The sequence below is a fragment of the Monosiga brevicollis genome, genomic scaffold, assembly GCF_000002865.3.
Source record: "Monosiga brevicollis MX1 MONBRscaffold_2 genomic scaffold, whole genome shotgun sequence".
Taxonomy (NCBI): domain Eukaryota; class Choanoflagellata; order Craspedida; family Salpingoecidae; genus Monosiga; species Monosiga brevicollis.
The window spans coordinates 1,068,430-1,095,977 of record NW_001865039.1 but is presented as its reverse complement, the minus strand read 5'-3'; the positions used below and the strand labels follow the sequence as shown (position 1 = coordinate 1,095,977).

Below are 27,548 nucleotides of genomic sequence, written 5' to 3'. Positions count from 1 at the left end.
CTGTTTACAGGTGGTAACGTCGTCCAAGCTCTAATCAAGGTTGGAGAGGTATACTTAATATTCTTCGACCTGTGGAATCCAAAGCCGCCACGTCGTCGCTCTCTCTCTCTCTCTCTTGAGAGGCTGCTTGAACCCGTGTGCGCGCGTGTGCATCCGCATCCGCTGCCATGGGGCGACAATTCGAGTATGACGAGAGTGGCTCCACCTCGTACTTCTTCGTCCTCTCCTTCCTGACGCTGTACCTGGTGCCCACCACCATTACCAAGATATATGGCCTCTTCTGTGGCAGCAAGGACCAAGGTTGGTAGACGCACGCCACGCCACGCCTTTGCATGCCCTCTCCACCATCTTCTCCTGGCCTTTTCGGCACGTGTAGCCCAGATCTCGTGGCTCGGGCTAGGCACTGGGCCGAGTGGCATCAGCATCTGAATCATTCTTCTGCAATCTGTTGTCGCGATCCTAGAGGATACCACGGCTCAGGACGGCCCTGCAGTGGTGCGGAAGAAGCACGTGGCGAAAAATTCAGGCCAGGGCTGGTGCCGGGCAAGGTATGCCTGCATCGTAGCGGGCAGCTGAACCGGGCTCGGCTCTTCTTCCTGAGTCTCACAAGATGATGTGACTGACTCTGATTGACTTGTGTGAACTTTCGGCCCCTTTGTGTGATTCTAGCAACGTGATTTTTGTCTGCGCCTGGGTCCTGTTCCTGGTGCTGGCTTACGCCGTCTCGGACGATGAAGTGGAGAAGCAATACAACCCCTTTGAGATCCTTGAACTGAGTGCGGTGGGTCCTGTCGCAGCCAGAACCGCTGCAGCGTTCTTTCCCGAATTGTGGGCACTGCCACCGCGGTTTGGATCTTAGCGCCAACCTGCACCGGCACGCATGCCCCGTTCCAGGATGCTACTGACCGAGAGATCAAGAAGCGTTACCGTGAGCTCAGTCTCAAGTTTCACCCCGATCGCAACCAAGACGACCCCGAGGCCGCTGACCACTTTGTTCGCATTGCCAAGGCTTATGAAGCGTTCGTATCGTGTCAAACCCACCTTTTGTCCTTTCTCCCGGGCAGGCTGCAGAGGAATCCATCTCGCTGACAAACCCCCGTGCTTTGTTTTCATACTTTTCTGCAGACTGACGGACGAGGTGACGCGCAAAAACTGGGAGCAGTATGGAAACCCCGACGGGCCGCAGGAGCGCAGCTTTGGCATTGCGCTTCCGGCTTGGCTTGTGAGCGAAGACAACAAGCACGCTGTGCTTCTGCTTTATGTCCTTGGCCTCCTCATCATCGTCCCCACCGTGGTGGTAAGCGTGCCTTCGTGGCCCCGGACCTCCATCGTGCTTGCGCAACGAGTGCCGCGGCACAGGGTCAGCTCGGTCTTCTGCCTTGTGCTCATGCTGCCACGGCTACAGGTTATGATCTGGCGACGATCTCAACAATTCGTCAAGAACAAAATTCTGCACAAGACCATTGCCTACTTTTTCCGGTTCATGGAGAATCGCAGTAAAAAAGTCAGAGGCACGTTTTGAAACCAAGTCTGAATAAACCAAGCGAATCCGTTTGCGTGTCCCTCCCTTGCTTGGGGGAAGCACTCTGTCTCTGACCTTCTTGAAATGAATCTGTACCAATGCCCGATCGGTTTTTCCCTTTGCAGAGATTATTGAGGTTATGGCTGTGGCCGACGAGTTTCGCGAGCGCCGCATCACGCTGCGAAGCACAGACCTCGAGACTGTTCGTGAAGTCTGCAAAAACGCCAACTTGGGCTCGTACGTTTGACAGGGACCCCTTGCTTTTTGTTTACAGTCCCGCAACTGCATGCCTGATCGACCCCTTTATTGACCCATCTCGCACAGGGATCCGTTCTCCAAGGGCAAAAAGCGCTGGCGTTTCAACAATGTCGCCCATGCTGTGGCCACGCGGTACGCCATTGCTCTGACATGCAACGACATCTCATTTGTCTTTGTTTGTGTGGCCAGTATACCCTCCATCAACAGAAATCTGCATGCCTTGACATCGTCCCACTTCTGAATCGGGCCTTTTGCCTTTTTTCTCCTGCATGGCCTTGTCGTTTTGCCAAAAATCTTCCAGAGTTCTTTTCCACGCCCATATGGAACGCATGCCCGTGACCAGCGAGATGCAAGCGGGTAAGAACGATGGTTTCTGGGAACGGGAGATGGGGACGATATTGAAATCGTACGCGAGAGTGGGCTTGTCGTGGTCCTTGTCCATTCAACTGACCTTGAGTGCGCTCTGTTCTGGACGAACAGATCAAGTGGTGGTGTTGGAACTGGTTCCCATGCTCACTCAGGCGCTCGTCGAGGCCTGTTTTGTTAACTATCGTTTCTGGCTTTCCACGGCTAAAGAGTGCATGTACACTTGCCAGCTGCTCATGCAGGCGCGGCCAGAAGCCGCCTTGCGTGAGCCATTTGCCATGGTATGTACCACCGACATGTTTAGATCAATTGCAGGGAGTCATGCCCTTCCGATGGCCAATGAGCCTATCCTTTGACAATTTGGTGTGCAAATGCAGGTGGAGGAACAACTCAACCGCAAGGCAATCACGACGCTGGCCCGTAACAAGGTCTGCCAACCCTTTCAGACTTGACAAATTCGTCGCCGTCCCGTGCTTTGCTTGGTTCAGCACATGAGGCTCAATTCGTTTGCTGCTCGCATTAGCCGCAGCCAATCACCAATCTTCGCGAATTGTTTGCTCATTCGGAGGATGAGCTTCGGTTGGTTGCGCTGGCTGTACCGCACCTCCCTCCTTCGCAATGACCAAATTTTCAAGGGCTTGACACTGATCATGCATCATGCCTCTTTCTGCCTGTCACTTTCGCCCCGTCTGTTTCTTCTGCTTTGACCTCCTTTTAGCGCCATGTTGCAACCGACACTGGGTGATGAAGCCATGGAAGATTTGCTTATCATTGGCAGTCGCCTCCCCTTTGTTACGGTGGAGCTGACTCTTGAGGGTGAGTGTTGTTTGCATGTTAGAGCACCTTATGACACGTTTGCGTTCGATTGCTCATGCGCTCGTGTGGGCCACAACAGATGCCATGGGTCAGACTTACCAGTTGGACCAAGGGGACACAGTGTATGCTGGTGAAGCCATGCAACTCAAGTTCAAGCTCGTGCGCCATGATGCACAGTCCTTTCCCGAATCGGATGAGGGGTATCGGCTTCGCGGCCTGGTCAAGCCGGTATGTACGCGAGCATGTACTTTCTTGGGGACCGGCTGCTTTTGGTTGTCAACCATCAGGCTCATTCTACTCAATCGCCTGCAGACTCACGAGGCAGAATCTGAAGACGCTGAGCCCGAGGCCGAGTCGGCCGAGGCCGTTGTTGATGATGAGGACGAGGACGAGGATGAGGATGATGTGGTGCGCCTTGTTGCAGGCTCCAACCTTGGTATTTTCGTCTGGGATGATCCATATATTGTGAGGATGCAAGTGACAAACTGGCCCTTTTTTCTTTTTTTCCCTGCCACATTGCTCCTTCATGTAGTGGGGTGCGATTGAGAAGCCCGACAAGGAAGAGGGGAGCAAAGAGCTCAAATCACGCCCGGCCTTGTGCCCTCACTATCCCCACGTGAGTTGATGCTACCAGGCATAAGGCATCGTGACCATTTACGCCTTGCCCTAAAAAATAAAAAAAAAAAAAAAAAAAAAAAAAAAAAAAAAAAAAAAAAACTGCAGCTTGCAGTTGAAAGGTATTTTCCTTGCCTGCCTTGATTCACTGATCCGTCTGTTGACTGCTTTTTTTCGAGCGCAGGCTAAAGATGAGCAGTGGTGGGTGTTCGTGGGCACTGAGAAGGACAAGGCCAAACACGAGGACCACCTGGACTCCCTTCCTCTTAAAGTTATGATGAAGGATGATTTTGAAGTGCGCCACATTTTAGTTTCTGTTCTCTTTGCCAGGCCTCTGGAGTTTGAACCGAGTTGGCGTGTATTCATCGGGACCGGTGGTGTTTCTCGACGTAGGGCAAATTTGCATTCGGCGTACCACGGCTCAAAGGCGGCCACGTGTGGTACCCAAGCTTTTACCTGGTGTCGGACAGCTACATCGGGCTGGATCTGGAGATCCCGATGAAGGTGTGCCATCCTTTTCAGCTTGCTGACGATGGCCAGCACCAAACCCCGTGTTGAGCTCACAAAAGCCTGTTTTATGTCATTAGTTCAAGATTGCTACGTCGCGACCGGTGGTGGAAGAGGTGGCTGAGGCCCCCGCTGCAAGCATGTCGGCCGACGAGAGCAAGGCCCCGGTGACCAATGACTCAGATTCGCAGGCGTCAGACTCGGAGGATGACGAGGAGGAAGAAGGAGATATCCCCATGACCCTGGAGGGTATCTTGGCTGCTGCACGTAATCAGCAACGCGACGATGCTGATGATATTCTTCAAGACGACATGGACTGGTGAGCGCAGCTCATCGACAGACAAAAGTGCCCCAGCCCTGGCCTTTGCCAACCGAAATGAATCCAGAGTGCGTGTCCCTGCATTCAAAATCTCTCGCGGCGACTGCTGCAAGGAAAGGCCACATGAATTGATGAAGAACGGACTGGACGGTTGCTGATCATACAATGCTTGATTGATATGTGAGTTGAAGGGCCAGATATAACAAGGGGAGGCAAGGGCGGGGTCTTGGGAAGCACGGGTGCTGGGCTCAGCCACACGGGCACACTTTGGCAGAAGGAATAGTCATGAGAGCGAGAGAGGGTGACCGGAAATCAAAGGAAGACGAACAAACGAATACACTCGACCAGGTTTCTACATGACACAGTCTGTCAGAGACTGGTGTACGCGTTTTTCAAGTGCGCCAGGCCACGCTCTAGCTCAGCTCGAGGACAAGACACGACGGGCAGAACCAGGTGGCGCCGACAAAGCTCGATCGTGTCCACAAGTTCTGGGTCATCATCGCGAACCTCTAGGTTGTGTGCCTTGGCCAATTGACGAGGCACTTGAGCCACGAAACCAAACCAGTAGACGGCAATGCCAGCACCAAGCAAGCGTTGATAACGCGTAAACTGATGTGCGAGGTGATCCACGATGGTTGGAGCATCAGCAAAAAGGGCTTTGGAATCCATCCACGTGACGGCCAGCCCAGCACAGGGAATGGCAAACGGAAAACGAACGTCTGGAGTTACGTTCAGCCCGACGGCGCGGCATAGGTTCTCGTCCATGATGCGGACGGCAAGCGTGGAACAGTCATGAAGCAGACGGTCCTCGTAGGCTTGACCAATCTCGCTGGCCTCCTGAAGTCGGAGGGGTCCCTCACACGTCTCAACCTGAAACGCCAGTTGCATGGCCTCCAAAAAGGCCTCGAGTTCTTGATCGGTGGCGAAAAGCTCGCTGGTCCGCAGTTGCTCGGGATGCCGCAGAAGGGACTTGGCCAACTGCTTGTTCTGGGTGATGGTGCGAGTCACATTGCGGAGGCGATCTTGAAAGGAGATGAGTCGGCACAGAATGTCCTTGATGATGCGCACGGGCGTCCGCCCTTCCTCTTGGGCCAGCCGGCAAAACATGTCAGGGACCAAGCGCTCCTAATTTTTGTAATCGGCGTGGGCAAGAAACGGCAGTGAGAACAACGCACTTACACGCGTGAATACATTCGTGGGCACGTGGGTGGGCGCAAGAGTCTCAGATGGATGATCAAGGGAAACCCATCGAGTGCAAAAGCAGGTCAGCTGTTGCTGAGCAAAACGACGCACGGGTGGTAGCTTGCGATACCGCTCAAACACCTGCCGCCGTTGGTCGGGCTTGACTTCCTTCTCCCTTTTGGGAATCCATTGTCGTAAAAGTGCAGCACTGAGTGACGCAATGGTCTGAGATGACGGGCGGGGCAGTCGCGCGTGAGGCACCAAGTTTGTGTTGACTGGTTTGAACCTTTGTCCGCAGTGCAGCAGCACGAGGTGACAGGTGAGCTACCTCAAGGGGAAGCCCATGCTTCTCGGCAAGCGTGAGGTAGAGCGCCTGACGGTCCTGCTCGTGTCCCAACGGCACTGCAGCAAGAGCGTCATGGATATCCTCGTAAACAGCCACCGACACGATTCTGGCTGCCGGCATCGGCGTCGCCGCCATTATCATTCCATGCCCGAACAGGAAAAAAAAAAAAAAAAAACGGTCTCTCTCTCTGAACTCTCTTTTGTCTGACATTTATCTGTCCGCTTGAGCGCGTCAGGTTGACTTGCTTGCTTGCTTGCTTGCTGGCGGATTTTGACAGCGCGCGAGGGTAGGCAGGTGCTGGGCGTTGCAAAGCATCATTGCGTGTAGCGAAAAGGGCCTTGATCGGTTTTGCGTGAGCGCGATCACGGCGAGCACGCCTCATCTCACAGAACCGGCGATTACGAATTTCTTATTAGCCGCGCCTCTTCTATTTTTTTTTTCTGTGCTGCTGTTGCAAACACAAAGAGTTTTTCTTTCATTGGAGTGCGCACTCGACGCCGTTGTTCGGTGGGATTGGCTTTTTGCACTGTCACCGCGTTGCCGGGAAACCCGCTCGATTGCGTTGTGAGCCAGCAGAGAACAGGACACTCGGCGGGACAGGCACAGCCGGCCAGCATCTTCCCTTGCCTATTTCTCTGCTCTAAGGTAATAGGGCAGCACCAACTTTTTCCCGTGAGCCTCGCCTGCCATGGCGGCACCAATCGCTAGCTCGACCCGCCAGATGGATGGCCCCTTGACGGCCGTCGAACGCTTGGAGAATCATCCCAGCAGCTCCCCGCCTCGGCGCAGTCACTCATCCGTCACCTCCCATGACTCATGTTCATCGTGGCCAGTTCGCGAACACCTCCTGGCGCTGAGTTACACCGTGAAAAAGCTGCCTCGCGTGGGACTGGGCATCACCCTCAAAGGCTCGGCCTCTGGCCATGATGGGTACGTTGTTCTTGGTCTTGCCCTTTCTCATGGTGGTTGCACGCAAGCTTGGCAAGCCTCTGCTATCTCTTGACCTTTTCCGTGCCCGGCTGATGTCGTAGCTTGCAGGTTGCCCATGTACCTGCCCACAGCCCCTGTGCTGGCTTGCTGGAAGTAGGCGATGTCCTCATCAAGGTGGGATGCCGCTCCCTCACAAAAGGCGTGCTTTACCTTGTTCCAACTTTTTCTTACCTTGTTCGCCTACGGCATGGTTTGAGCACAGGTCGACAGTTTCAACTTGCGCCGAGCCGACCTTCATGACGCCCTCGCACTCAAAGTTGTGAAGCAAAAGTTTTGTGACGATGCGTACGAGGTCAGCGTCGTGGTAGAACGCGACCCGTTGTACCAGGCCGCGCCAGCTGCTGGCTATCAGCCGAGTTCAAGTCCTCTTCGGCCCGAGCGCACTAGTCAGCGGGCCCCTCTCAAGTCTCGGCTCTCGGACCTGATTGATGACGGGTTCTCGTCCGGCGGCTCCCAGTCGAGCATCGACCACTTTGCTTTGCGCCAGGCCCAAGCCAGCCACCAGGCCCGCCCGCCGCCCGCGCCCATCGAGCGCGAGGTCATTTTGGTGCCGGCATCGTCCCGTTCATCAACGCAGCCGTTGGTCGCGAGTCCACAATCTGACGAATGTGACGTGTTTGCTGCAGTGGATACCGAGCCTGCATGTTTGAAGCACCGAACCCAGAGTCCCAAGCGCGCTGACCGGCGTCGCCATCAAGCATCGTGGCAGGACTTGGACTTGGAAGATGACGCGGTCTTGACTGCCGGCCTGACGGCCGTTCCGCAACCGGCCCCTCCCACGTCTTCCATCCCAGCTCGAAAGACAGTGTCCACGGGAGCCCACCCCCACCTAACGTGCATGCGGTGTGCGGAGGTTCAGCGTCTCTTCTCGCTTCCGCTCTGTGCTCGCCACGCTACGGACCCGGCCGTGATGGATGCCATGGAGGCAAGTCAATCAGTCGATGACTCGAGAGACCCGGCACAGCCCGACTCGGATGCCATACCCAGCCTCAACTTCCAACCGCGGTCTCTAGAGGACGCTCCAACCTATGCCAGCATGGCTCCACCAGCTGCAGACCGTCTTCGAGCCGAGATGCCGCCCAAGCAGGTGCTCCCACCACCAGCATCGTTATGTCCCACCCCCGCGACACTCATCGTGCCTGATTTTACACACAACAATTCCCTCGGCGCGACAGTTGGAGCCAATAAGACTGAGCAACGAGTTTCACCGTTGCCTCGATCCACGCGCCAGTCCCTGTCCAGCGACGTGGGTACAACCCGTAGCACACCCCCACCTTCCTTTGACACGACCAAGCTGTCTGCCTGGCGCAGTGTGGACACGAGCGCGGAGAGTGAACTGGCAGAGATCTTTGCCGAGGAAGTGCTCTTTGACGATGGAACCACAAGCGCACGAGAGGATCGCAGCTGCCGGGTATTGGGGACGACCGAGCAAGGCTGGGTACGGCCGGTGCAAGATGATCTTGCAGCAGATCTCTTGGCCGTGCTACAGGAACTAGATGTTAAACACCGTGATCGAGTCAGCAGAGACTTGCCCTTGCCAGCCGAAACAGCCGATCTCATGAGCTTGGGGGGTGAGGCCAACTTTATGTTGTAATGTAAAAAAGCTTGATATCGTGGTGAGCAAATCCGACTAATGGCAATTTTTTTTCTGTTTTTTTTATGGAATTGACCCATGGTGCTTTCGGCCATGCACAGCACAGCTTCACTACACGGGAACATGCATGTGGGCTTACAAAAGGTATCAAGAACCATGCCCACAAGGGAGAAAACAGCATGATCGCAGCCGTCCGGCACAAGCAAATTGAGCGTTGCGCCACTCCACCAGCATCACCAGCATTAAGAAGGGGGTAGACTGAGACAGAAGGACTCAGGCGACTGTAATGGAGGGTACGAGGCCGTCTTTGGTGAGCTGCTCACGAATCTCCTTGATTCGGAGCTTGTTGAGGCTCCCCTGCACGGAACAGTAAAACAATTCACATGTTCACCAGAAATTGAACGTGTGGGTGAGCATAATGCTTGGCTAAGCACCGAGGGGGATCGGGGGCGTGATCGGGGCAAGCACGCACTTGAGGGCCATAATCGGAGAACGGGACCCAGAAGCACACGGCGCTCAGCAACGGGGCCAGAGGCACGCAGGTCGGGGTAAAGCCAGATGAAAAGGACTTGACGCGCACGCTGACACCATCGCCAGCACTCTCAATGTGAAACTCGGTAACGTCGAGCCATTCGGCAGAAGCCGTGTAGCTCTCAATGCGCACAAAAGAAAAGTCCTCCTTGACTTTGCCCATGCGAACCTTGCGGGTATTGGCCAGGGCGTTGAGTTGAGCGCTGGCCACCACTGCCTCCAAGCCGTCCACAAGCTGCTGTCGTGAGCAACCACAGGCCCAGCGTTCCTCCCCTTGACGGATGGCCCGCACCCCAAAGCACCACTGTCCGGGCCGCAACCAGGCCTGGATAGGGCCTTGAAAGCTGGAAATGCACGATGGTTCACTCATCCTGCTGATCAATATTCTCTGCTCAGCTCAGCAAAATTCAGAAACCCGGGAATAATCTGCGTATACTCAACAACAAGGCCAAGGAAACCCAGCCGCGGTGCACAGCCTCCTCCTGGTACGCCGATGGTCTCGATTGAGCCAGCCTGGAGTCCAACCCTGCGCAAGAAAATTGCCACCACCCTCCCTCTGAACGCGCTCTCCTCCTCTTCTTTTTCTTTGATGCAATGGGTTATTGTCAGCATTTTGGCACAACACAACACACACACACACACACACACACACACACACACACACACACACACACACACACTTTTTCTCTCTCTCTCTTCCTCTCTCTCTCTCTCTCAAAAACACACACTCTCTGCTCTCTTTCTCTCTCTCTCTCTCATTTCTATTTCTTTCTTTTTTTTTTTTTTTCGGAACAAACTCGTCATGGCGTCTCGCGGGAACAAGGAGACGGATCTGCTCAAGCAGAATATGGAGGAACAGTTGGAACGGTTGATGGTTCAGCTCAAAGATCTCGAGGAACTCAAGTTAGCGGCGCAACCTCGAGCTGCCTGCTTCTGTTCCAAAGCCCCCCCCCCCCCCCCCAAGATGACCGAGGGCGACATGTCCCTCGTTGACCAGTTTGGAGCCATGCAGCTGGTTCGAATTTTTTTGGCTGGCTTCTTGAACACACAGAACGACTGCCCTCCCGCAACCGCCATCTCATCTGTACTGGTCCGTAGGCCATTCAAGCCGCTGTGAGTGATGCCTTCAAAACACCAGAGGTTATTCGTCTTTTTGCCAAGCGTGAGCCGGGACAACTGCGCGAACGACTCGCCGGTAGGTGCTCCGATCCAGCTCCTTTCTTTTTGTCTTGCAACGGAGCCTCGAACCAATCGTGTGTCACAGCAGACGATGACACGCATCAATTCACTTCTTTGCTTGTCTTCTAGAAATGGAGCGCGATGTCAAGATTGGCAAAATCTCAGCCCAGCAGCAGACTGAACAAAAGGTGTGTCTTCCGTTGTTGATTCGTCTCGAGCGGGCTGCCCCTGTATACTGTGTCATCACTGCGGCGATAACAATCCTTCAAATGCTCGCGATACCCCACTGACGTCGTTTGATCGCATAGGTGGAAATCTTGACAGCCTTGCGCAAGCTTGGAGAACAGGTACGGGCCGCGTCAAGGACGTGCCAAGAACTTGCTTTTCGCACCAGCAATGGCCGGGCTGGACTGACTCGTATTTGCACGTTGCCCTTGATATAGATCTCACCGGAAGAGGCGCAATTTTTATCAGCCAACAGCTCTGCGGCCCTGGATGAGTTTGAACAGGTGTCCAGCAACCTGGGTTCGTTGCCGTTCCGCTAGCGGTCCCCCCGTGCTGTGTTCGACCCGTTGCCCAGCCCTACCTGAGACAACACCGCGCTCAATCACATCACATGGGGTCCCCAACCTAGGTGCCAAGGCCTTGGCAGCAGCGCGCAGTGGCGTACAAGGCAACAGTGGCAACTAACTCCGGCTCGGCCTGATCATTGAAAGACAGAGTTATCATTTGTGCTCTGTTTGGGCGGACCATGAGCATGCAAAGTTTTCTGTTGTCTTCTTCATCTTCTTCTTGACGAGTTCTGATTTCCCCTTCCACCGCTGCCGACACAAATTGGTTGTTGCACAATATTTGGTTTGTGTTTGTTGTGGAGCGTGCTCGAGCATTCATCACACAGCCACCTTTGGCGGTAGACCTGAGACACATCGAACCACCCCGGAGGAGTGCAAGTCCCAGTTGCCGCAATCAATAGATTGGTAAAATCAAGACAAGCACCACCAAGTGGGTGCATCAGAGTGCAGACCACAACAGCTCAAAGGCTTTGCGGATGCCAAATCATCTAACATGAATGGGATATTCGTTAAAAGGAGAGCAACCAAGGACAATTCAAACGAAGAAGGCTGAAAACAAAAAAAAAATACATGGGACATGTTTGGGCCGAAGAGCAGAAACCAGCCAGACAAGGTGTGTCGGCAGCGATGAGTGGCATTATGCGGGATCTACACTGCAAAGAAGGCACAGACATGGCGCTCATCAAGGAGATGGGGGCGGGATGGGGGTCCCGCGATTGCTGGTTGCACTCGAGGAAGGTGTCATGGCACCCGAGGCTGTCGAGTCGACGGAAGGACGATCAGGTTTGCCCTGACGCTTGCGCGCCTGGCGCTCCGTTTTGCGACGCTGCCGCTCAAGCAGTTTCAGTTCCTTGTTGTATTGTTTTTCGGCTTTCTTGCGTTCTTTTTCCTTTTGCTTGCGATCCTTTTCTTCTTGCTTTCGTAGCGAACGTTGCGCCGACTTGTTCAGGGCCTCTGGGGGCGGGAAATCGGATCCTGATGACGGGGAAGGGTCTTGGCTGGGTGGTGGTAATGGGCTGCTACCTCGGGCCGAGGGGCGATCTGGCAAGGCCGGCGCGGCAGGTTTTGCCTCGCTCGTGAGCTCGGGCAAATCCTCGTACAAATCCTCCTGTGCTTGTGCGCGGGGCAAGTCATTGGGCAGCTGCTCGTAGTCTTCTGCGTCCGTGGGTGCACCCTCGTCAATGGTCAACTCGATCATAGGCTTCATCATCTCCTCGACGTCATACCTACACGACCATACATATAATCAGCAAACGACACAATGGCAAGACAATAAGGGCCCATCAGGGCTGTGCTCCAAGCGGCCCGTTGCCTTTGCTGCGAAAGCCGTGTGGTTGCTGAGCAGATGCCTCGTCTCACCGTCGCTCGGGGATCGGGGGTGCGTCATTGCTGGTTACGATTTTCTCCTCGGGCAACCCCTCATAGAGCACTTCCGCTTTGTCTCCCGGAAAGTGGGCATAAGGAGCGTCGTCGGGCCGGATGGAGATGCTCCGTCGATGCCCTAAGCAGGGTGCGAGAGCAGGTGAGACAGCGGTGCAGAAGAGGATGGTTACGCCAGAGCCGGGGGTGAGACGGCCGCGATAACTGACGTGAGAGTGAAGCATAATGTTCCTCGTCTGCTGCGCTGAGGCGTGAGTAGACGGGATCATCGCCACCTCGCTGAACGGCAGAGTACACGTCGCCGTTGACCACCAGGGCCTTGCGATCAACCGAAGCATACAAGACATCAATGTGGTTGCCCGCAGCGGTGGATCTTCTTGCAGGGACACGACTGTAGTGACCGTCACCATCTGACAGGTCTGGGGTGGCGGCCAAGGAGACGCCATAGTCGGTGTGGCTGGCTTGTGGTGAGGGAGAAAGCTGCTGTTCCTCGGGCAGGTGCTCATATAGTGAGTCCGAGCCGCTCACACTACCGAGGCTTTGATAGGTTTCCAGATCCGAGTAGATCGATTCAATGACCCTGGGATCGTGGCGCAGGCGCATGGCATAGGTAGCTGGAAAGAGGCCGCTTTGGCCAGTGCGTTGGCACTCGCCGGTACACCAACCATCGGCACTGCGGCCTTGCACATGGATGATATCACCTTTCTTAACCACCAATTCGTCGTTTGAGCGGCCATTGAAGTTGTACAGCATTTGCACGCGCTCAAACGCCACGGGCAGGTGGATGCGGGCAGCCGCGTCGTTGCGGACAGGAAGGTGCGCGGAAGCACCCGCTGTGGGAGCGGCAGCGATGGACCAATCAATGCGAGTCTCCTTCAAGCGCAATTTCAGGTGGGTGCCGGCGAGGCGCAAGAGGTTGACGACGACATCGTGCATTACGCCATCGGTCTTGTTGCCATTGATGCTCACAACGCGGCTGCCAACAACAAACTTGCCCGATCGATCCGCCGGGCCGCCCTCCTTGACCTTGGAGATGACCACAGGCACCGACTGTCCGTGGTCATCGTACACGCCACCAGCAATGCTGAACCCAAAGCCTAGCTCTGGATCGCGGTCCAGCTCGACCTCAACCACACCATCTTCAAGGGCCAAGTCAGCCATGGCGTGTGGTCACAGCAGCCTTGCGCGATGGCTCGATGAGCACCCTGGACACGCAAAAGATGAAGGTGGCTGCTTGCTACCTAAAGCTTACGCCCCACGGCTCTGCCCACACTCATGTACGGTTGGGCCGAACAGGTCTGCGGCTTTGCAGTCGCTCGCTGATCCAGAGGCTTGGTAACCCATGAGCTGGGCGGTGCATTGGCTTGCCACAGCAAAGCGTCGTGAGATCGCAGCCGGACAGGCTTGCAGGACGATATAGCGGAGCACGCGCGTGTGCCTTCCTGCCGAACAGAGAGCCCGCCTTGAGTTTGTTGGGCGTCTTTGCGCGATGACGCAGCCGGGTAGGGTGGGAGGTCCCTGCCCTCAATCAAGTTGGAGCTATAAGCCCGACGCGGCCACGAGCCGCACCAACACGGCCAGCTACCACCACCACCACCCAAGATCTTGGGGAAGAGTGTCAACTTGGGCAAGGTGGACCAAATCTGCATCAACCCGGCAGGCACTGCTCTCGTCCAGCAGGAACAGCTGCCAGCGCGAGTGGCGGAAATCCCAAAAAAAAACTTGAAGGGAGCTGTCGAAACGAGGCAGAGGGACATGAGCCACAAGAGGTAGTGAGTGAGTGAGTGAGTCACACACTCGATCTCTCTCTCTGATCTCTCTGTCTCTCCCTTCAACAACAACAACAACAACATAACCAAAAGTTTGGTCGTTGACATTTGGTAATTGTATCGTCAGATGTCAGATGTCAGATGTCAGATATTGTTCGTGTGTCTGTTGTCTTATTTTACTTTCTCTGTCTCTCTGTCTCTCTTCTGGTTCTTCTTCGTTCGCTTGACGCCGATCAGCCAGGGGCTCCAGGTACGGACGCGCGCACGGTTCCGACGGGTGCCTTCTTCTCCTCACGGTTGGGGGGGGGGATCGACTTGGGTCTAGACAGGACGCAACATGTCGTTTGAAGGGTTTCACAAGTGGGCAGCTTCCATTCTGGCCCCCGAGCCGTCAGATCAGAATGGAAACGCTGCCCCCAATGGCGACGATGATCGATCCACACTTGGTAGGCCTGGCATCCGGGCGGCTCGCTGAGGCACTGATGGCCGTCTGACTCAATGGCTCCCTCTTGGCTTTGGTTGCGTGTTTGTTTGTTTGCTGTTTGTAGAGCGATGGCATGATTGGGCTGCGAGCATCTTGGCGCCAGGCCCCGGCGTCGAAGCCGGCCCATCTCATCACAGGTGCGCTGGCATCGTGCAGATGACCGCTCTGTCGCCTATAAAGGCTGCGCGCCATTGACATGGCTTTTTGCCTCACCTGCCGCATTGGTTCACGCGATCCGCTCCGTGTTGTTGCCGCAGTCATGCCCCCAGCTTTGAGGCTCCCCAGTACGCGCCCGATGACAGTGTTGACGCAGGTGCGGTGCAAGTCAATTTGAGCGGAGGCCCAAGTGTCCCTTCAGCCGCCGGGCAGGAGGGTCCAAAACCCGCACCTCCGCCGCAAACCTTTTCGTATGCGGCGGCGGCTGCCGCTCCATCACCAGCGCCGGCTGCCGCCCCCGAGGACAGTACTGGCATAAACGTAGCGTAATGCGTTTGTGTGTGTGTGTGTGTGTGTGTGTGTGTGTGACTTTAGCTTACCCTGTGGCCACTTTCAGTGCCAATCTGCGCGTGGGCACCAAGCACTTGGTGCCCTCGCTCTTGTTTATGTGTGTGCGGACCTCCTGTTGTCTCGGCAGCCCACGCTAGCGCCTGTGGCGCATATTGAAGTGGCTGGCGCCCATCGAGATTCTGCAGTTTGTGTTAAATTCCTGTCAAATTGATGATGGGCATTTATGGCCATCCCTGTGCCAGATGAGGATTGCCCACAGAATATAATATTAGATGAGGATTGCCCACAGATCATCATAATATTCTCCTGCTCCTGGGCAAGTGCCAGCAAGACGGTCCGTGCTACCACATCAAAGTTCGGCGCTTAAGCGGTCAGGCGTGCACCCCCCGCCCTGGGCCAGGGCCGCCACCTCACCCACAATAAGGACGGCCGGCGAAAGTTTGAGTCGCTCCGTGTCGGCCACCACCCGGTCAAGGGTACCGGTATAGATTGCGCCGTTGGGCAAGGTGGTGTTCCGAACGATGCAGACGGGAGTACTGGGGGCCTTGCCACCCTCGACCAGACCGTCAACAATGGCCTCAAGGGTGCGCGTCGCCATCACAATGGCCACCGTGTCCATGCGTGCTAGCGCGGTAAAGTCCAGTAGCGATGGATCATGGCCCGTCGTCAGAACCAACGTGGTACTCAAAGTCTTGTGTGTGAGCGGAATGCCAACCTCCGCGGCCGCTGCAAATGGCGACGTGATGCCCGGCACAATCTCGTATGCCACCCTGCCCTCAGCCGGTGACAGATGGATGAGATGGCGCCATGCAAATTAGAGAAGATGGCGGGTCAAACATGAGCAAAGAAAAAACGAAGAGCTTACCCGGCAGCGTCAAGGGCTCGCATCTCTTCCGCGACGCGGCCAAAGAGCAACGGATCTCCGCCTTTAAGACGCACAACCGTGCGACCCTGCTGCGCCTGCTCTACAAGCGCGGTGTTGATGTCGGTCTGCTTGGTGGCCCGTGCATCACCCCCACGCTTGCCCATGGTGATGACAAGACAGTCCTCACGCACTCCAGCCAAGATCTCCGGCCCGATCAAAGCATCGCTGACCACCACATCAGCAGTAGCCAAGAGTCGTGCAGCCCGTAGTGTTAGCAAGTCGGCAGCCCCGGGACCTGCGCCGACCAGGTAGACCTTGCCCGTGTGTGCGCCGGCCACGTGACTTGGTTCAATGGCCGACACTGACGATGGATCTCCCCACGTGACCCACGCTACACCAGCCGCAGCTGCGGCGGCCGCCATTCCAGCCCGACCTAGAGTAAAGCGAGCGCCCCAAGCATTTTTCGTCGCGTCCAGCTTCATGTGCCCGGGCGTCTGAGCATAAGAACGGACGCCACGCCGCGAAAGCTGGCCCACAACTCGACCCACCAGACCCCACATACTGCACCTGTTGCCACAACCACCGTCGCCAATCCAACGCCACCAAGACACCCACCCCACCCCACCCACAGCTGGCATCCACCGCCACCACCACCAACACCGAGTGCTCGAGTTCTCGTCTTCAACAAATGATGGCAGTTCATGTCCATGTCCATGAACTCGTTGTGTGCGTCATCCAATAATTTCTGACATCTGGCCTCCTATGAGAAAGTAAAACACTTTTTCCCCTTGGTGTGCAAGCATTTGTGTACAAGCATTTGTGTACAAGCAGCAGCTTTCTATGGTGCAAAGAGGCAGACCCCCCCCTCCCCCCCCGAGACGACGAACGAGTTGACGGCAGCTGGATCAGAGGGCTCTGCGGCTGCTGGGTGTTAGGGGCTGGCTGGCTGGCTGGCTGGTTGGTTGACTTTTGGGGAGGCTTGAGCGCTCTGTGACTCGAGCGTGAGTTTTGACTTTTGTTTTGAAGCCGCGGCGCGGCACGACTTGTCCCGACGACGTCATTGACCAGCAAACCTTCAAATGGCGGTGTCAGACTGGTGGTCCATCTGGAAGGACAGGGTCTTATCTTGGGCCGTGGGTCCAAGCACCAGTACGCAAGGTGCCATGACCAAGGCTTCACAGGCCAAGGCTACCGCCTCCAAGCTCGTAAGCTGTCGCCGTGCCGGCTTGGATTTTGCTTGTGTCGCCACTCAAGCTGCTTCCCTGCTGCTCCCTCGGCTCCCCTCACGACTTGACCTCTCCTTTTTCCAGGCTGACTGGCATCATGATCTATACCGCCTCCTAGTGCTCGCCGTTGTCGCACTCCTGGCCGTTGCATGCTTCACCTGGCACATGTTCAGGTAAACAGTCGATTCTGGATCGGCATTGGCCTGTCTGACTTGCTTGCGTTGACTTGCCACTCGTGCCCCGCTGGGCGCGCTCTCGTTTGGTAGTCCCATGTCGCCTGAGGATCGCGAGCAGCTTCGCTTGCCCACCTCCCTACCTGCCGCCAAGGCCCTGAGTATGTCACCGGCCGCTATCAAGAGCGGATAACACCAATCGGCTCGCCGAGATGAACCATTCTCTGCCCTCACTTTGAAGCATGCGCTTTCTCGCCTCCGTGCAGGCCATGTTTTAATCCAGTTCCGTGAAGAACACTTTGAGGCTACCTTGGCAGCATTTTCAGCATGCTACCTCTACCTGCAAGCTTTTGCCATCCCGGGTTCCACGCTCTTCAACCTGTGTGCGTCAATCATGCCCCACGCTGCGGGACCGGCGCAGCACACACTGTCTCGCCGCAACTCTCCTTGTGAACCACGCTAATGCCCGTGCTCATACTCTGCAACCCTTGTCCCATGCAGTGGCTGGTGCACTCTTTGGGCTCGAGATTGGCTTTGTTGCCACCACCTTGCTGACTGTCCTTGGTTCAACCATCCTCTACGAGATGACCCGGGTCAGGCAGGCATTGTGATTTTGCAAATCCCTTTGCTGGATTTTGCAGGTGGATGCGCGGCACTTTGCCCGGAGGGGCGCGCAGCCTCATATCGGTGTCATCTTCCTCATTCTGTAGCACCTAGGCAGCCGTACCGTCCGACATTTCTTTCCCAAAAAACTGCAGCAATTTCGTACACAGGTACATGATTGCAGTCACTTGCTCATTGCCAAGGCTTCTTTCTGCGCGTACTCACTGTGCTAACTGCCGTGCGTTTGGCCCGTCCTTAGTTCCAGGATGATGGACACCACCTTACTTTGCGCATTATTGGCATCCGCGTATTTCCTTTCACCCCCAACTGGTCTGCTCAATCATTCCACTGCTTTGAAGGCCCCCTCGCTCCTGGTGTTGCGCCACCATCGTACTTTTCCAGCAGCATTGCTCGTAGAAAGGGTGCTATCAGTCTCATTCTGTCTTTGTGTGGGGTGTGGGTATGTGTTGGACCCAGGTTTGTAACGATTGCTTGTGGACAAATCGGCATTCCAATGCGCATATTTTGGCCTGCGACACTCTTTGGCAAGTTCATGTCAAGACCCACCCATCTCGTGTCACCTCGCCCCACCTGGCTCGTACCCAAACGGGACTCTGGTTGAAAAGGCATGTCTCACGTCTGCTGATATGATATCTGGGGGGTTTGTAGGCATGGCACCGGCAGCTTTCCTTGGTGTCCAGGCTGGCACAATTCTTCCGAAACTCAAATCCACGTAAGCACGACATGGCTATGCAGCTCAGCACTGGATCCGCTCAAGCATTCTCCCTATGTATTATCCCTTTGGTAGACGCGACATTATGCAGCCTGACGTGATGTGGGGCCTCATCGCGCTGGCATTTGTGGGCTTGGTGCTGCCCTCCATTCTGAAACGCATCAATTGTCTCAGCTGACGCCAGGCGCGAAGGTGTGTTTGGTAGCACACGTCAAACACACTGCCATTGCTTTGACATCTACTCCCTTCTGTTTCCTGCTCTGCTTTGCTCTCTGATGATTTGCGTGGTGCGCCTGCTCGCAGCGCCCGGACCCGAGTCCAGTTGATTGAGCCGGCCCTCAAGGTGTAGACTTTGTTGGCGCCACCGCTGAGGCTATAAGGCTAGACCTGAAACAGCGCTGTGACTCGATGTTGCATGAGCTGGGTGACCTTCGCAACATTGCTTCAATGCTTGAACCCCCCTCCACACACACACTCACACACACACACACACACACATGGAGGCCTTTGTTAGGCTGTCCGCTGATATGTGTTTCGAGCTTGTGATAAAGAGAGAACGGTGCCATGTGCTGAGAGTGCCCCTCAGAGGTTCAGAAGCCCTCGGCTGCCTCTAGACGAACTTGAAATTGAAAAAGATCATAAATATTATTATTGTTAATTATGATCATGCATGACATGTGACTTTTGACTTGGTTGAGGTGCAGAGGAAACCATTCTTAACGGAGAGAACGATGGACTGTGCAGACTCTAGGCCACGCCCAAATCATGCAAGAAACTGCTGCCATCCCCAATTGCAGGACTACGCGGAGCACATTTAAGCCACTCGCGATTGATATAGCGTGTGGTGGTGCCATACCGTGCCTCCATACGCACCGACTGGCTCGTTCGCAAGAGCATAAGATCGTTGGGCGCCACGCCAAGCCCACAAAGATGCTCGATGCATCCAGTCAGCCAAGCCGCAAGCTGGACGTCATCGTGTTCCACGGGTAGAATTTCAGGCCGAGTCCACTGCCAGATCATGACCGGGCAAAACTGTCGACTCGCCAGCTCCGCGTGGAGCACAAGCCAGCGGCATTGATCTGCGACGGGGGTTGCACCTTGGATGGCGATTCGCCCAGTGAGTGCACTCGGTATGACCAGGTTGGTTGGCAGAAACCAGGACGCATGCTCCGTATTCTTCCGCAGAAAGCCCATGCCAACGCCCTGGCCCTGGTGATTGCGCGCTGCAGCCTGCAAGCCAACAACGTGGTCGTAATAATGGCCTCGGAACGTTTCAACGGCATACACAAAGCTCTCAGTGGTGACGGGCCAGGCGGAGTCTTGCAGCCATAGTGCTTGGCAGCGCACCGCCTGCCGCGCTGTTCGGGACCACATGTAGCTCATGGCCGAGACAGCGGGATCGTGCAACACGGTCAGGTGACTGGCCCACTTTTCCCTGGTCGTGGCTGTTTGCAGCGCATGCGCCGCGGCTGCATCGGGGCTCACAACTATCAGATCCAAGTCGATGGGTGTCTGAGACAGTTTCTTGACCAGTGCGATGGTGGCTGGAGCTTGATCGTGGCGAAGATAAATGAGAACGCTGACACACTGTTGAGCTGATAGAGCCTTTTGCTCGGTGGCTCGCCGCGCGGCGTCCTGGGCGTCTGTCCCGAGGACATGTCCATGCGCATCTAGCACGTCCAGCGTAGACAAGCTGGGAAACGCCGCTAGGACTCGCTGCCAGGCATAGTCACGAGACCCGTTTATCATTTTTGTCCAAGCACCATCACTTGTCGCTAGCTCCTGCCACCCTGGTGCCAGCTGTTGGGTATCATTTGACGACAGCAGAGACAATTTGAAGCGCTCGACTTTGGGCAGCCACTTGGACGAGTGGGCACGAACTTGATCATTGGTCCCAGCGACCAGCGTATTGGTTGTAAGGCTCCAGCGGTGAGGTAGCACAGGATACAACAGCTCAAGCCCACGCTCAGCCATGAAATACAGCAGCGGCTTCTTCCAGCTGTAGGCCTCTGGCCAGCGATTGGTGAGGGACTGGGGCAGCAGGAAGCGGGCCGATGCGGGCTGCTGCGCCAACCAGCGTGTAAAGGCATTCCAAGCATCGGCGCGATAAATGCCCCCCCATGACTGTGGCATGCGCCACCGCCGCAGCCCTGTGAGTGTGGCCGCGTAGCCTGTCTTCGAAGCGCCAGGCAAGTAAGAATCGGTCACTTCGTTGTACAACTGGGCGTAGAGAGACAACCCAAGAAGCTGTGAAGGCCCGTTCTGCAGATAGCGCCAAATGCAAATCTCAGCAAAGCGCAGCGCCAAGGGCGAGACCTCCAAGTCATCTTCCAAAAGCCAAATAAAACGAGCATCGGCCGTTGCCAACTTTAAAATGCTGGCCTTGAGGCCCAGTGGCCGTGAGTGCTCTACCACCTTGATGGGAGCAAAAGGGTGCACAAGGGCATGCAAGGCCTTACTGAGCTCGGCCCGTATCTGTGGCTTGGGGCTCGGGTCGTGGTGCACCACAATGCCTATCTCCATGTGAGCAGAAGGCCGCAGAAGTGCCTGAACGCTCGTCCACAGCGTTTGAAAGGCCGTCACTCGTTCATGAACAAAAATATGCAAGTCCAGTCGCATCTTGGGCAAAGCCTGTGCAGATTGACGCTGCAGCTCATTGGCGTGGGCACGCACCCATGCGTTGTTGGACAGCGCCGGGTGCCTCCAGTGGTAGAGCTGTACCAGACGTTGAATCAGCTGGGACGTTGTGGCGGAAGCATTTGAGGGGGTGCCTGACGCTGGACGCCAAGTGACGTCGGCAACCCGCGTCTCTGGACCAAAGCGCAGCGCACTGTCGCGCAGACCACTCTTCAAGAAGTTGCGATACTTTTCGTTCAGCTTATATTCGTAGGGGTGGCGAACTGCGCCGTAGAATACAAGGGTGTCTGTCTCCTTGCGCCCGCGTGCGCGTTCGGTGCGATTGAGGTTGTCGAGGTTGATGAGATTGCGGTAGCGCAATTGCTCGCAAGTTGCAGCCCGCTCCCGTAGCCACCAGGGCACAAAGAGGTGTAAAAACTGGGCGCCCAGCGTCCACTTGCCCACAAACCCGCCCTCACCTGCGGGGGCAAAGGGGATGAAGAAGTCCGCAACGCTGGTGTGGTAAAGCACCATACCATTGTCAAATAGAACCAGGGGCGAAGCAGAACCATCGGTGGATGCCCGCGCATGAGCAATGGCGGATAGTTCTGAATAGCGGGCACGGCCCACGTCCCAAGGAAAGCCAGCCACGAGCGGCTGCCAGCGTTGAAGCCACTGTAGCAGAACCGCATGTATAGGCTGCTTGGTCTGCGAAAAGCCCGCCTGTAATACACAGCAGCAACGTGCCAGAGATGGGGGGGAAGCACATGATGCAATGAGCCTTCCATGCAAGTCAAAGCAGAGAACCGAGGAAGAGAACGAGGCATGCAACGTACGGCAACCGTGAATTCAAGGTCATCATCATGCACAAAATAGTAGTCACAATCGTCGTGCTCCTTTGCAGCTTGATAATTGAGCTGGATGCCATCGGCAAAAGTCAGGGCCCGGGCCTTCAAACTTGACGCCACCACATGGAGTTGTGCGGGGTGTGTGTTCAGCTGGCTTGGTGACGTGCTGGGCACGACCTGATTCCATATGTACCAGTATGAGGGAAACGCCTGGCCCCACATGCGATGCGACCGCTCAGCGGTGGCTACGCTTTCGGCATTGCCGAGCAAGCAGACTCGGGGGGTGGCCTGTGCGTGCTGAACCTGTCGGGGAATCCCGCCGCGAGCCGTGGCACTCGCACGCACGCCGGTAGCCGACCACAATGCACCTTCAGATACCTGTACAGGAGCAATGCCCCTGTGCGACTGAAGCAAGAGGAGGGTGGTGGCAGCCGTGAGCAGGACCAGGGCCAGTGCCCGAAGTATCCGCGGTGGGGCTCGCCAAGTCATGATCCACGGCCAGCTGGCGCAATGGACTCTCGACCGAGGCCAGTGCTGCACTGCAATGTCGCATCAAATCAGCTGGACCTGGCCTTGGGGAGGTCATCAAGGGTTGCCGACTTTCCGCCAGGCCTGCGATGCTCACCCACTCTAGCCCATGGCCAGCAGGTTGTCGGCAATTATTTTTGCTCTGCTGCTCTTGTTTGGAAGATTTGCCCTAGCAAAGAACAGCAAATTGCATGCATGAATGCGTCTATTTTATCTGACATCTTGTGGAAGGTCAGTTGATGTCAATTGAATGGGTGTTCTCTGACAGCGCTTGGAGCGAAGTGCGGCCTTTTTAAGCAAGGCAAGCGAGGACGTCATTGGCAAACACAAAGAGGGAGTCAGCCTCGTGTTCCTTGACAAACTTCTTGATGTTTGAGGGGAGGCTGGAGGCCTTGGTCGACTGGGCAGCAAAGAAGAGGCCAATGTCAGCCAGGGTCATGCTGGTGCCAACAAGATGGGCCGACTTGCCGAGCTTCTCGTTCAAAGCCTTGAGAGCAGGCTTGGCCTCCTTCGAGGTGCCAGTGGCCAAGTCGTTTACGTAGTCAAGGCACTCGTCCACCTGCAGTGCCAACATGGGGTTGTTGGGGTAAAGGGCCGAGCTGAAAAAAAAAAAAAAGGGCGGGGTGGGGGCATATGTTCGCAAAAGAATGAGACGGAGGGCATGGTAATCGATATGCACAAGGTCATGCCCGGGTCTGCTCATAGTCCACTCGAAAGCGCTCTAAAGGTCACACTCGAAAAGCCTCACCCGAAAGAACGGCAAAGGTAACGGGCGGCGTTGAGGTCACCCTTCATGGCGGCATCTGAAGCTGGCGACGCGCGCAGGACGGCCTCGGCTTCATCCTTGTAAATGATGTTGAGGCGAAGGTCACAAGGCAGCTTGGCCTACCATCACATCGACCCACAGAGGGTTACACCCAAGAAAAGTGTTGGCGGCAAAGATCTGGTGAGCTGTTTCGTTCTTGCAAATGGCTTGTCAGAACGTCGATTTTCCTTGGCCCGGCCCGCCTTGGCCCGACCCGCCTTGGCCGTGTTAACATACCGCAGGAAGAGTGGCGTGCTCGCGAAAGTGGGCGGGCTGGTCGGAGAGGGTCGAGTGCCAGAATTGGCGCACGTCGCACGTCTTGTGCTCCCGCTGCTGCAGCCAGGCGGCGACGGTCAGCGCAACCTTGGCCGGTGACTTGGGGTTCATGCTCAGTGCAACGTCAACGGCCGCAGGCTTGGGGTTGGCAGCATCACTGCCGGGCAAAATCTCGCCATGCTTGCCCTAATACATCAGCATCAGCGTCGGTCAGGGGGTTGCCCGTGTATGCACGTGGTCGTTGATCGCCATTGTACCTGCTTGGGGCCGGCGGCACCGCCGCCGAGCAGCTTGTCCAGCTTCTGCTCAAGCTGGTGCAGCTGGCTAAGAATGTTGAGCTGGCGTCGCTCAAGGATCTGCTCGCGCGAGCCGCTGGCCGCGCCGGGAGCCTATTGGGTCGCAAACGAGCCAACGTTCCAAGTCGCGGCGGTGAGTGGTCAAAGTTGTCAGGCAGAAGAATGTCAGCGCCAAGCTCGCGAGCACCAGATCAAGGGGGAGAGACTTACGGCGACTTCGGTCAAGATCAGAGGATCCATGGTGTACATGTTGGAGGCGATGCGAACATCGCCATCCTGGAGCTGGAAGAGCGGGTCGACGGCATAGACGCGGTTCAGAGAGGCTGCCATTTTTGCTCGTGTTGCCGGGTGTTGACCGTTCCAAGGCAGAGGTAAGATTTTTGACAATCAAAATAACCAGAAAAATTGTGGCAAAACTAATACAATATTTTCCAGTGAGGCACATTGTATCCGAAACGATTTTCAGCTTTTCACACACGTTTCAGTGGCAAACAAAAGAAATCTCTACTGGTTTCACATGATGGTTGAGAAACACTCACTCCTACAGCTTCTTCGCTAACTTAGAATTATTTCTCTCTTTGTACAGTCAGTTGTAAGATCATTGTATTCTCCAATGGTAATGGCCAACGGCTCGTGCACTTTGGCTTCCCCACGCGAGCGAGTGCTGACGTTTTTGGAATGCTGCACCTTAGAGAGAGAGAGAACACTGTAAAGGGGTTTTAAGGGGTTTTTGAATTGTTCGGGGGTTTGGTAGTATTTTGTCGTTGTGCCTTTTATTCGTCGACGGTTGGCGTCTTGACCATCCGACATGATGGGCTGCCGTTTGCTTTTGGTGCTGCTGCTGGCGGTTGCCGCGCATGCTATTGATTACACCGTCTACCTCAATGCTACCGATCAGTCCACGGTGATGATCGGCTCTGTGACCTACGGTGGGTTGGTCGGACGTGGCTCGAGCAATGTGTACTGTATCGTGTTTGTGCTTCCATGTTGCTTGCGTCTGGCAGCGCCCTGAGAGGCTGCTGTTCGTGGCTTTTATGTATCAGCCGAGCACACCCGAAATGGACTTGTAGCCCTAGCTTTAGAAAGGAGAGATGAGGGCTACAGCAAGGAAAAGAGATAAAACCCAAACCACACGATCAGCTCACTGCGCCAACACCCTCTTCCCGCTGAATTTGTTGCGATGAATGCAGAGGACACGTTGATCTTTGTCAACCAGGAGAACGTGTCGGTCGCCATCACCAGCTCAGACTCGATGGGCAACCTGGTGTATACGCCCTTTGATATTGTTATCTCTGCGTATGATACGGAAACTTTCACGGGTCTTGGCGATTTGGACAGCGGCAACTACACGTTCCGCGTGACCTTTGTCAACGACAACAGCGACCAGTTTGACGGCTACTTGTTCCTGGAACCCCGCCCCACTACCTCCACCACTACCACCACCAGCACGACCACCACGTCCACCACATCAACGACCACTACCACCACCAGCACGACCACCACCTCGACCACCTCGACCACCACCACCACTACCACACGTCAGTGAGCCTGAACCGAACCCTCCAGTCCCTCAGAACAGGTCTTGCCAAGGCCCCACCCTTACTCATCTCATCAACCTGTCTCGTTTGTATCAAACCATTGCCATTGTAGCCATTCCTCAAACGGCTGTTGATGTGTACCGCACGGTAAGGATTGGATCTGTCTTTTAAGTTTTGTCGACATTGCTTGCTCATACATGGGTCAATACTCTTCCCTGTTCAACAGATGGATGAGCGTCTGTATTGCGAGCCCGGCTGGACTCTGAAGCGCACCACTTGCTACAAGGTTCGATTGCCTCTCTACCCGACTCGTATGCTGGCGAAACCTGCCGCGTCCTTGCCTCCTCTGACATGTTCTACCTCTTGTTACCACCACGCCGGCTCAGGTCGAGACTGTGCTCGAAGCCACGGCCTACCATGCTGACTTTGCCTGCATGGACATGACCTACTCGGCTGTGGGCTTTTCGATGGAGGCCACCCTCGCCACGCCAAGCACAGCTCAGGAGCTTGAGGAGGTGAGCGAGGTCATTGCTGCCACCTCTGGTGTCAACAAGGAGCCCTTTGTTGGTCTCTTTGTCGATCCTTTGGCCCAAGCCCGCCGCTGGACAGGCGGTGAGCTAGCTTCGGATGTGCCCTGGTCTGCTACCCCGGGCTTTTCCCTTGCTGAAGCCTGTACCTACATCAGCGATGGGGTGTTGACCGCCACTCGGTGCCAAGATCGCCGCCCCTACGTTTGCGCTGCTGCTGCCGGTAAGCTATAGTCCGTACGAACAACACAGCCCTTGGCTTAGGCGTGTGCCTTTTGCTCACAATCCACTCCGTATTGTACCCGCTAGCCGTCCGCTATGCCTATGAGCCCACGGATGAGAAGCAGAGCACAATTGCCATCAGCAGCAGCTCTGTGATTTCCGTGACCTCGTACCTTGATCGTGAACAGTGCTTCCTGGGCTGTGACCTGCTTGATGAGTGTGTGGCCGTGTACGTGGCGATTGATACCCAGTCATGCATGTACGTTGCCGAGAACGAGGGTTCGGGCTCGGACTCTGTGTTCGGCTTCCTCTACCTCAAGGGCGACCTCCTCCCCTACACGACAACCACTACCACCACCTCGACAACCTCGACAACCACTACCTCCCACCACCACCTCTACGACTTCCACCACGACAACGACCTCAACCACCACCACCTCAACCACCTCAACCACTACAACATCCACGACAACGACCTCAACTACCACTACTTCCACAACTACCACCAGTACCACCACAACATCCACGACAACGTCCACAACTACCACCACTTCCACAACTACCACGACCACCACCTCGACCACCTCAACCACCTCCACATCTACAACCACGACCACGACCATTACACATGTGGTAGGTCCTTGTGCTGGTTTTCTTTGTTTCTTTAAGCTTGTGTCCTAAATTTTCTCACACTTGCTGTCCATGACTCTACAGTATGTGCAAGACTACGCGGGTGCTCGCAATGGCAACCCGGGCCTCCGTTACCCCAACGTGTACGCCGACACGTTCATCACTCTGTATCCTGGCAGCCCTGAAGAGTGTGGCGTGCAGTGCGACAAGTACAACAAGTGCATGGGGTAAGCATGATCGTCTCTTGCAATTTTTTTTCTCCCGTCTCGTGCGCATGGAGTTGACACCAAGCTTCTCGCCACGTTCTGCAAAGTCTCATACACGTCTCTTGATGTTTATTGTATTCCTCTCTGGGCAGCTTTGCCTATTATTATGACGCGTCTGCCAACGGGCGCTGCCGTCTGCTGGACCGCCTTGAGGGCCCGGGCGTTTCCACGAATCTGCTGATTGATTCTTACCGCCGCCTTGAGGTCACACCAACCGATGTCAGCATCTAGACAGTAATGCAGAAGGAGCCGAGCATTGTGCTGTGACATGACTGGCTAGGGAATGCTTCGCGTCCGAGAGCACCGATGTACGACCTTGCGTGCAGGATTGACGTGATGATCCCTTCTCAAGTGTCTTTAAGTACAAGTCGTCACTGCTAATCCATTTTGCTTGGATATTTCCCTTTGTGTGTGTGTGTGTGCGTATGTGTCAAATTTATATCCGCAACTTGATCTGTG

General features: G+C 55.5%; 10 protein-coding genes across 10 annotated transcripts; 4 read left to right on the top strand and 6 right to left on the bottom strand.

Annotated features, from left to right (window-relative positions):
* Positions 1–121: 121 nt before the first annotated feature.
* MONBRDRAFT_30812 (uncharacterized protein) lies at positions 122–4,526 on the top strand. The gene is made up of 19 exons (XM_001742573.1): positions 122–300; positions 464–548; positions 670–781; positions 895–1,019; positions 1,126–1,297; positions 1,406–1,496; positions 1,648–1,759; positions 1,847–1,912; positions 2,082–2,137; positions 2,261–2,427; positions 2,524–2,574; positions 2,670–2,725; positions 2,865–2,962; positions 3,042–3,190; positions 3,275–3,370; positions 3,495–3,578; positions 3,762–3,872; positions 3,971–4,081; positions 4,165–4,526. Exons 1-19 carry the CDS (start codon positions 168–170, stop codon positions 4,405–4,407), a joined length of 2,118 nt encoding a protein of 705 aa, XP_001742625.1. The 5' UTR covers positions 122–167; the 3' UTR covers positions 4,408–4,526.
* A 246-nt stretch (positions 4,527–4,772) lies between these two features.
* On the bottom strand, positions 4,773–6,066 carry MONBRDRAFT_22057 (uncharacterized protein; the record flags this gene model as incomplete). The annotated part of the gene is made up of 3 exons (XM_001742121.1): positions 4,773–5,528; positions 5,583–5,810; positions 5,914–6,066. The coding sequence occupies 3 exons, from the start codon at positions 6,064–6,066 to the stop codon at positions 4,773–4,775; spliced, it is 1,137 nt and encodes a 378-aa protein (XP_001742173.1).
* Positions 6,067–6,619: 553 nt separating this feature from the next.
* MONBRDRAFT_4945 (uncharacterized protein) lies at positions 6,620–8,515 on the top strand (the record flags this gene model as incomplete). The annotated part of the gene is made up of 3 exons (XM_001742572.1): positions 6,620–6,861; positions 6,993–7,035; positions 7,124–8,515. The coding sequence occupies 3 exons, from the start codon at positions 6,620–6,622 to the stop codon at positions 8,513–8,515; spliced, it is 1,677 nt and encodes a 558-aa protein (XP_001742624.1).
* A 273-nt stretch (positions 8,516–8,788) lies between these two features.
* On the bottom strand, positions 8,789–9,416 carry MONBRDRAFT_4944 (uncharacterized protein; the record flags this gene model as incomplete). The annotated part of the gene is made up of 2 exons (XM_001742120.1): positions 8,789–8,872; positions 8,988–9,416. 2 exons carry the CDS (start codon positions 9,414–9,416, stop codon positions 8,789–8,791), a joined length of 513 nt encoding a protein of 170 aa, XP_001742172.1.
* A 432-nt stretch (positions 9,417–9,848) lies between these two features.
* MONBRDRAFT_13808 (uncharacterized protein) lies at positions 9,849–10,770 on the top strand (the record flags this gene model as incomplete). Its single annotated transcript, XM_001742571.1, has 5 exons — positions 9,849–10,061; positions 10,145–10,241; positions 10,355–10,413; positions 10,534–10,572; positions 10,669–10,770. The coding sequence occupies 5 exons, from the start codon at positions 9,849–9,851 to the stop codon at positions 10,768–10,770; spliced, it is 510 nt and encodes a 169-aa protein (XP_001742623.1).
* A 709-nt stretch (positions 10,771–11,479) lies between these two features.
* Positions 11,480–13,862, bottom strand: MONBRDRAFT_35489 (uncharacterized protein; the record flags this gene model as incomplete). Its single annotated transcript, XM_001742119.1, has 3 exons — positions 12,387–13,862; positions 12,157–12,298; positions 11,480–12,023 (listed from the first exon to the last, which is right to left on the bottom strand). Exons 1-3 carry the CDS (start codon positions 13,336–13,338, stop codon positions 11,480–11,482), a joined length of 1,638 nt encoding a protein of 545 aa, XP_001742171.1. The 5' UTR covers positions 13,339–13,862.
* Positions 13,863–15,118: 1,256 nt separating this feature from the next.
* On the bottom strand, positions 15,119–16,224 carry MONBRDRAFT_17087 (uncharacterized protein; the record flags this gene model as incomplete). Its single annotated transcript, XM_001742118.1, has 2 exons — positions 15,119–15,707; positions 15,803–16,224. 2 exons carry the CDS (start codon positions 16,222–16,224, stop codon positions 15,287–15,289), a joined length of 843 nt encoding a protein of 280 aa, XP_001742170.1. The 3' UTR covers positions 15,119–15,286.
* Positions 16,225–19,284: 3,060 nt separating this feature from the next.
* MONBRDRAFT_4940 (uncharacterized protein) lies at positions 19,285–22,490 on the bottom strand (the record flags this gene model as incomplete). Its single annotated transcript, XM_001742117.1, has 2 exons — positions 19,285–21,876; positions 21,990–22,490. The coding sequence occupies 2 exons, from the start codon at positions 22,488–22,490 to the stop codon at positions 19,285–19,287; spliced, it is 3,093 nt and encodes a 1,030-aa protein (XP_001742169.1).
* Positions 22,491–22,756: 266 nt separating this feature from the next.
* MONBRDRAFT_35487 (uncharacterized protein) lies at positions 22,757–24,288 on the bottom strand. Its single transcript, XM_001742116.1, has 5 exons — positions 24,117–24,288; positions 23,868–23,999; positions 23,572–23,796; positions 23,278–23,414; positions 22,757–23,128 (listed from the first exon to the last, which is right to left on the bottom strand). Exons 1-5 carry the CDS (start codon positions 24,234–24,236, stop codon positions 22,822–22,824), a joined length of 921 nt encoding a protein of 306 aa, XP_001742168.1. The 5' UTR covers positions 24,237–24,288; the 3' UTR covers positions 22,757–22,821.
* Positions 24,289–25,086: 798 nt separating this feature from the next.
* On the top strand, positions 25,087–27,541 carry MONBRDRAFT_35486 (uncharacterized protein; the record flags this gene model as incomplete). The annotated part of the gene is made up of 7 exons (XM_001742570.1): positions 25,087–25,444; positions 25,557–25,591; positions 25,671–25,730; positions 25,831–26,194; positions 26,281–26,826; positions 26,908–27,050; positions 27,182–27,541. The coding sequence occupies 6 exons, from the start codon at positions 25,087–25,089 to the stop codon at positions 27,006–27,008; spliced, it is 1,464 nt and encodes a 487-aa protein (XP_001742622.1). The 3' UTR covers positions 27,009–27,050; positions 27,182–27,541.
* Positions 27,542–27,548: the final 7 nt, after the last annotated feature.

Bases quoted from the DNA above. Each gene is read 5' to 3' on its own strand.
- MONBRDRAFT_35487 (XM_001742116.1), bottom strand. From the start codon at position 24,236: ATGGCAGCCTCTCTGAACCGCGTCTATGCCGTCGACCCGCTCTTCCAG. The intron at 23,415-23,571 runs GTATGTTAACAC...ATGTGATGGTAG, and splicing joins AGCACGCCACTCTTCCTGCG to GCCAAGCTGCCTTGTGACCT. The intron at 23,129-23,277 runs GTGAGGCTTTTC...TTTTTTTTTCAG, and splicing joins TACCTTTGCCGTTCTTTCGG to CTCGGCCCTTTACCCCAACA.
- MONBRDRAFT_30812 (XM_001742573.1), top strand. From the start codon at position 168: ATGGGGCGACAATTCGAGTATGACGAGAGTGGCTCCACCTCGTACTTC. The intron at 1,298-1,405 runs GTAAGCGTGCCT...CCACGGCTACAG, and splicing joins TCATCGTCCCCACCGTGGTG to GTTATGATCTGGCGACGATC. The intron at 1,760-1,846 runs GTACGTTTGACA...CATCTCGCACAG, and splicing joins AAAAACGCCAACTTGGGCTC to GGATCCGTTCTCCAAGGGCA.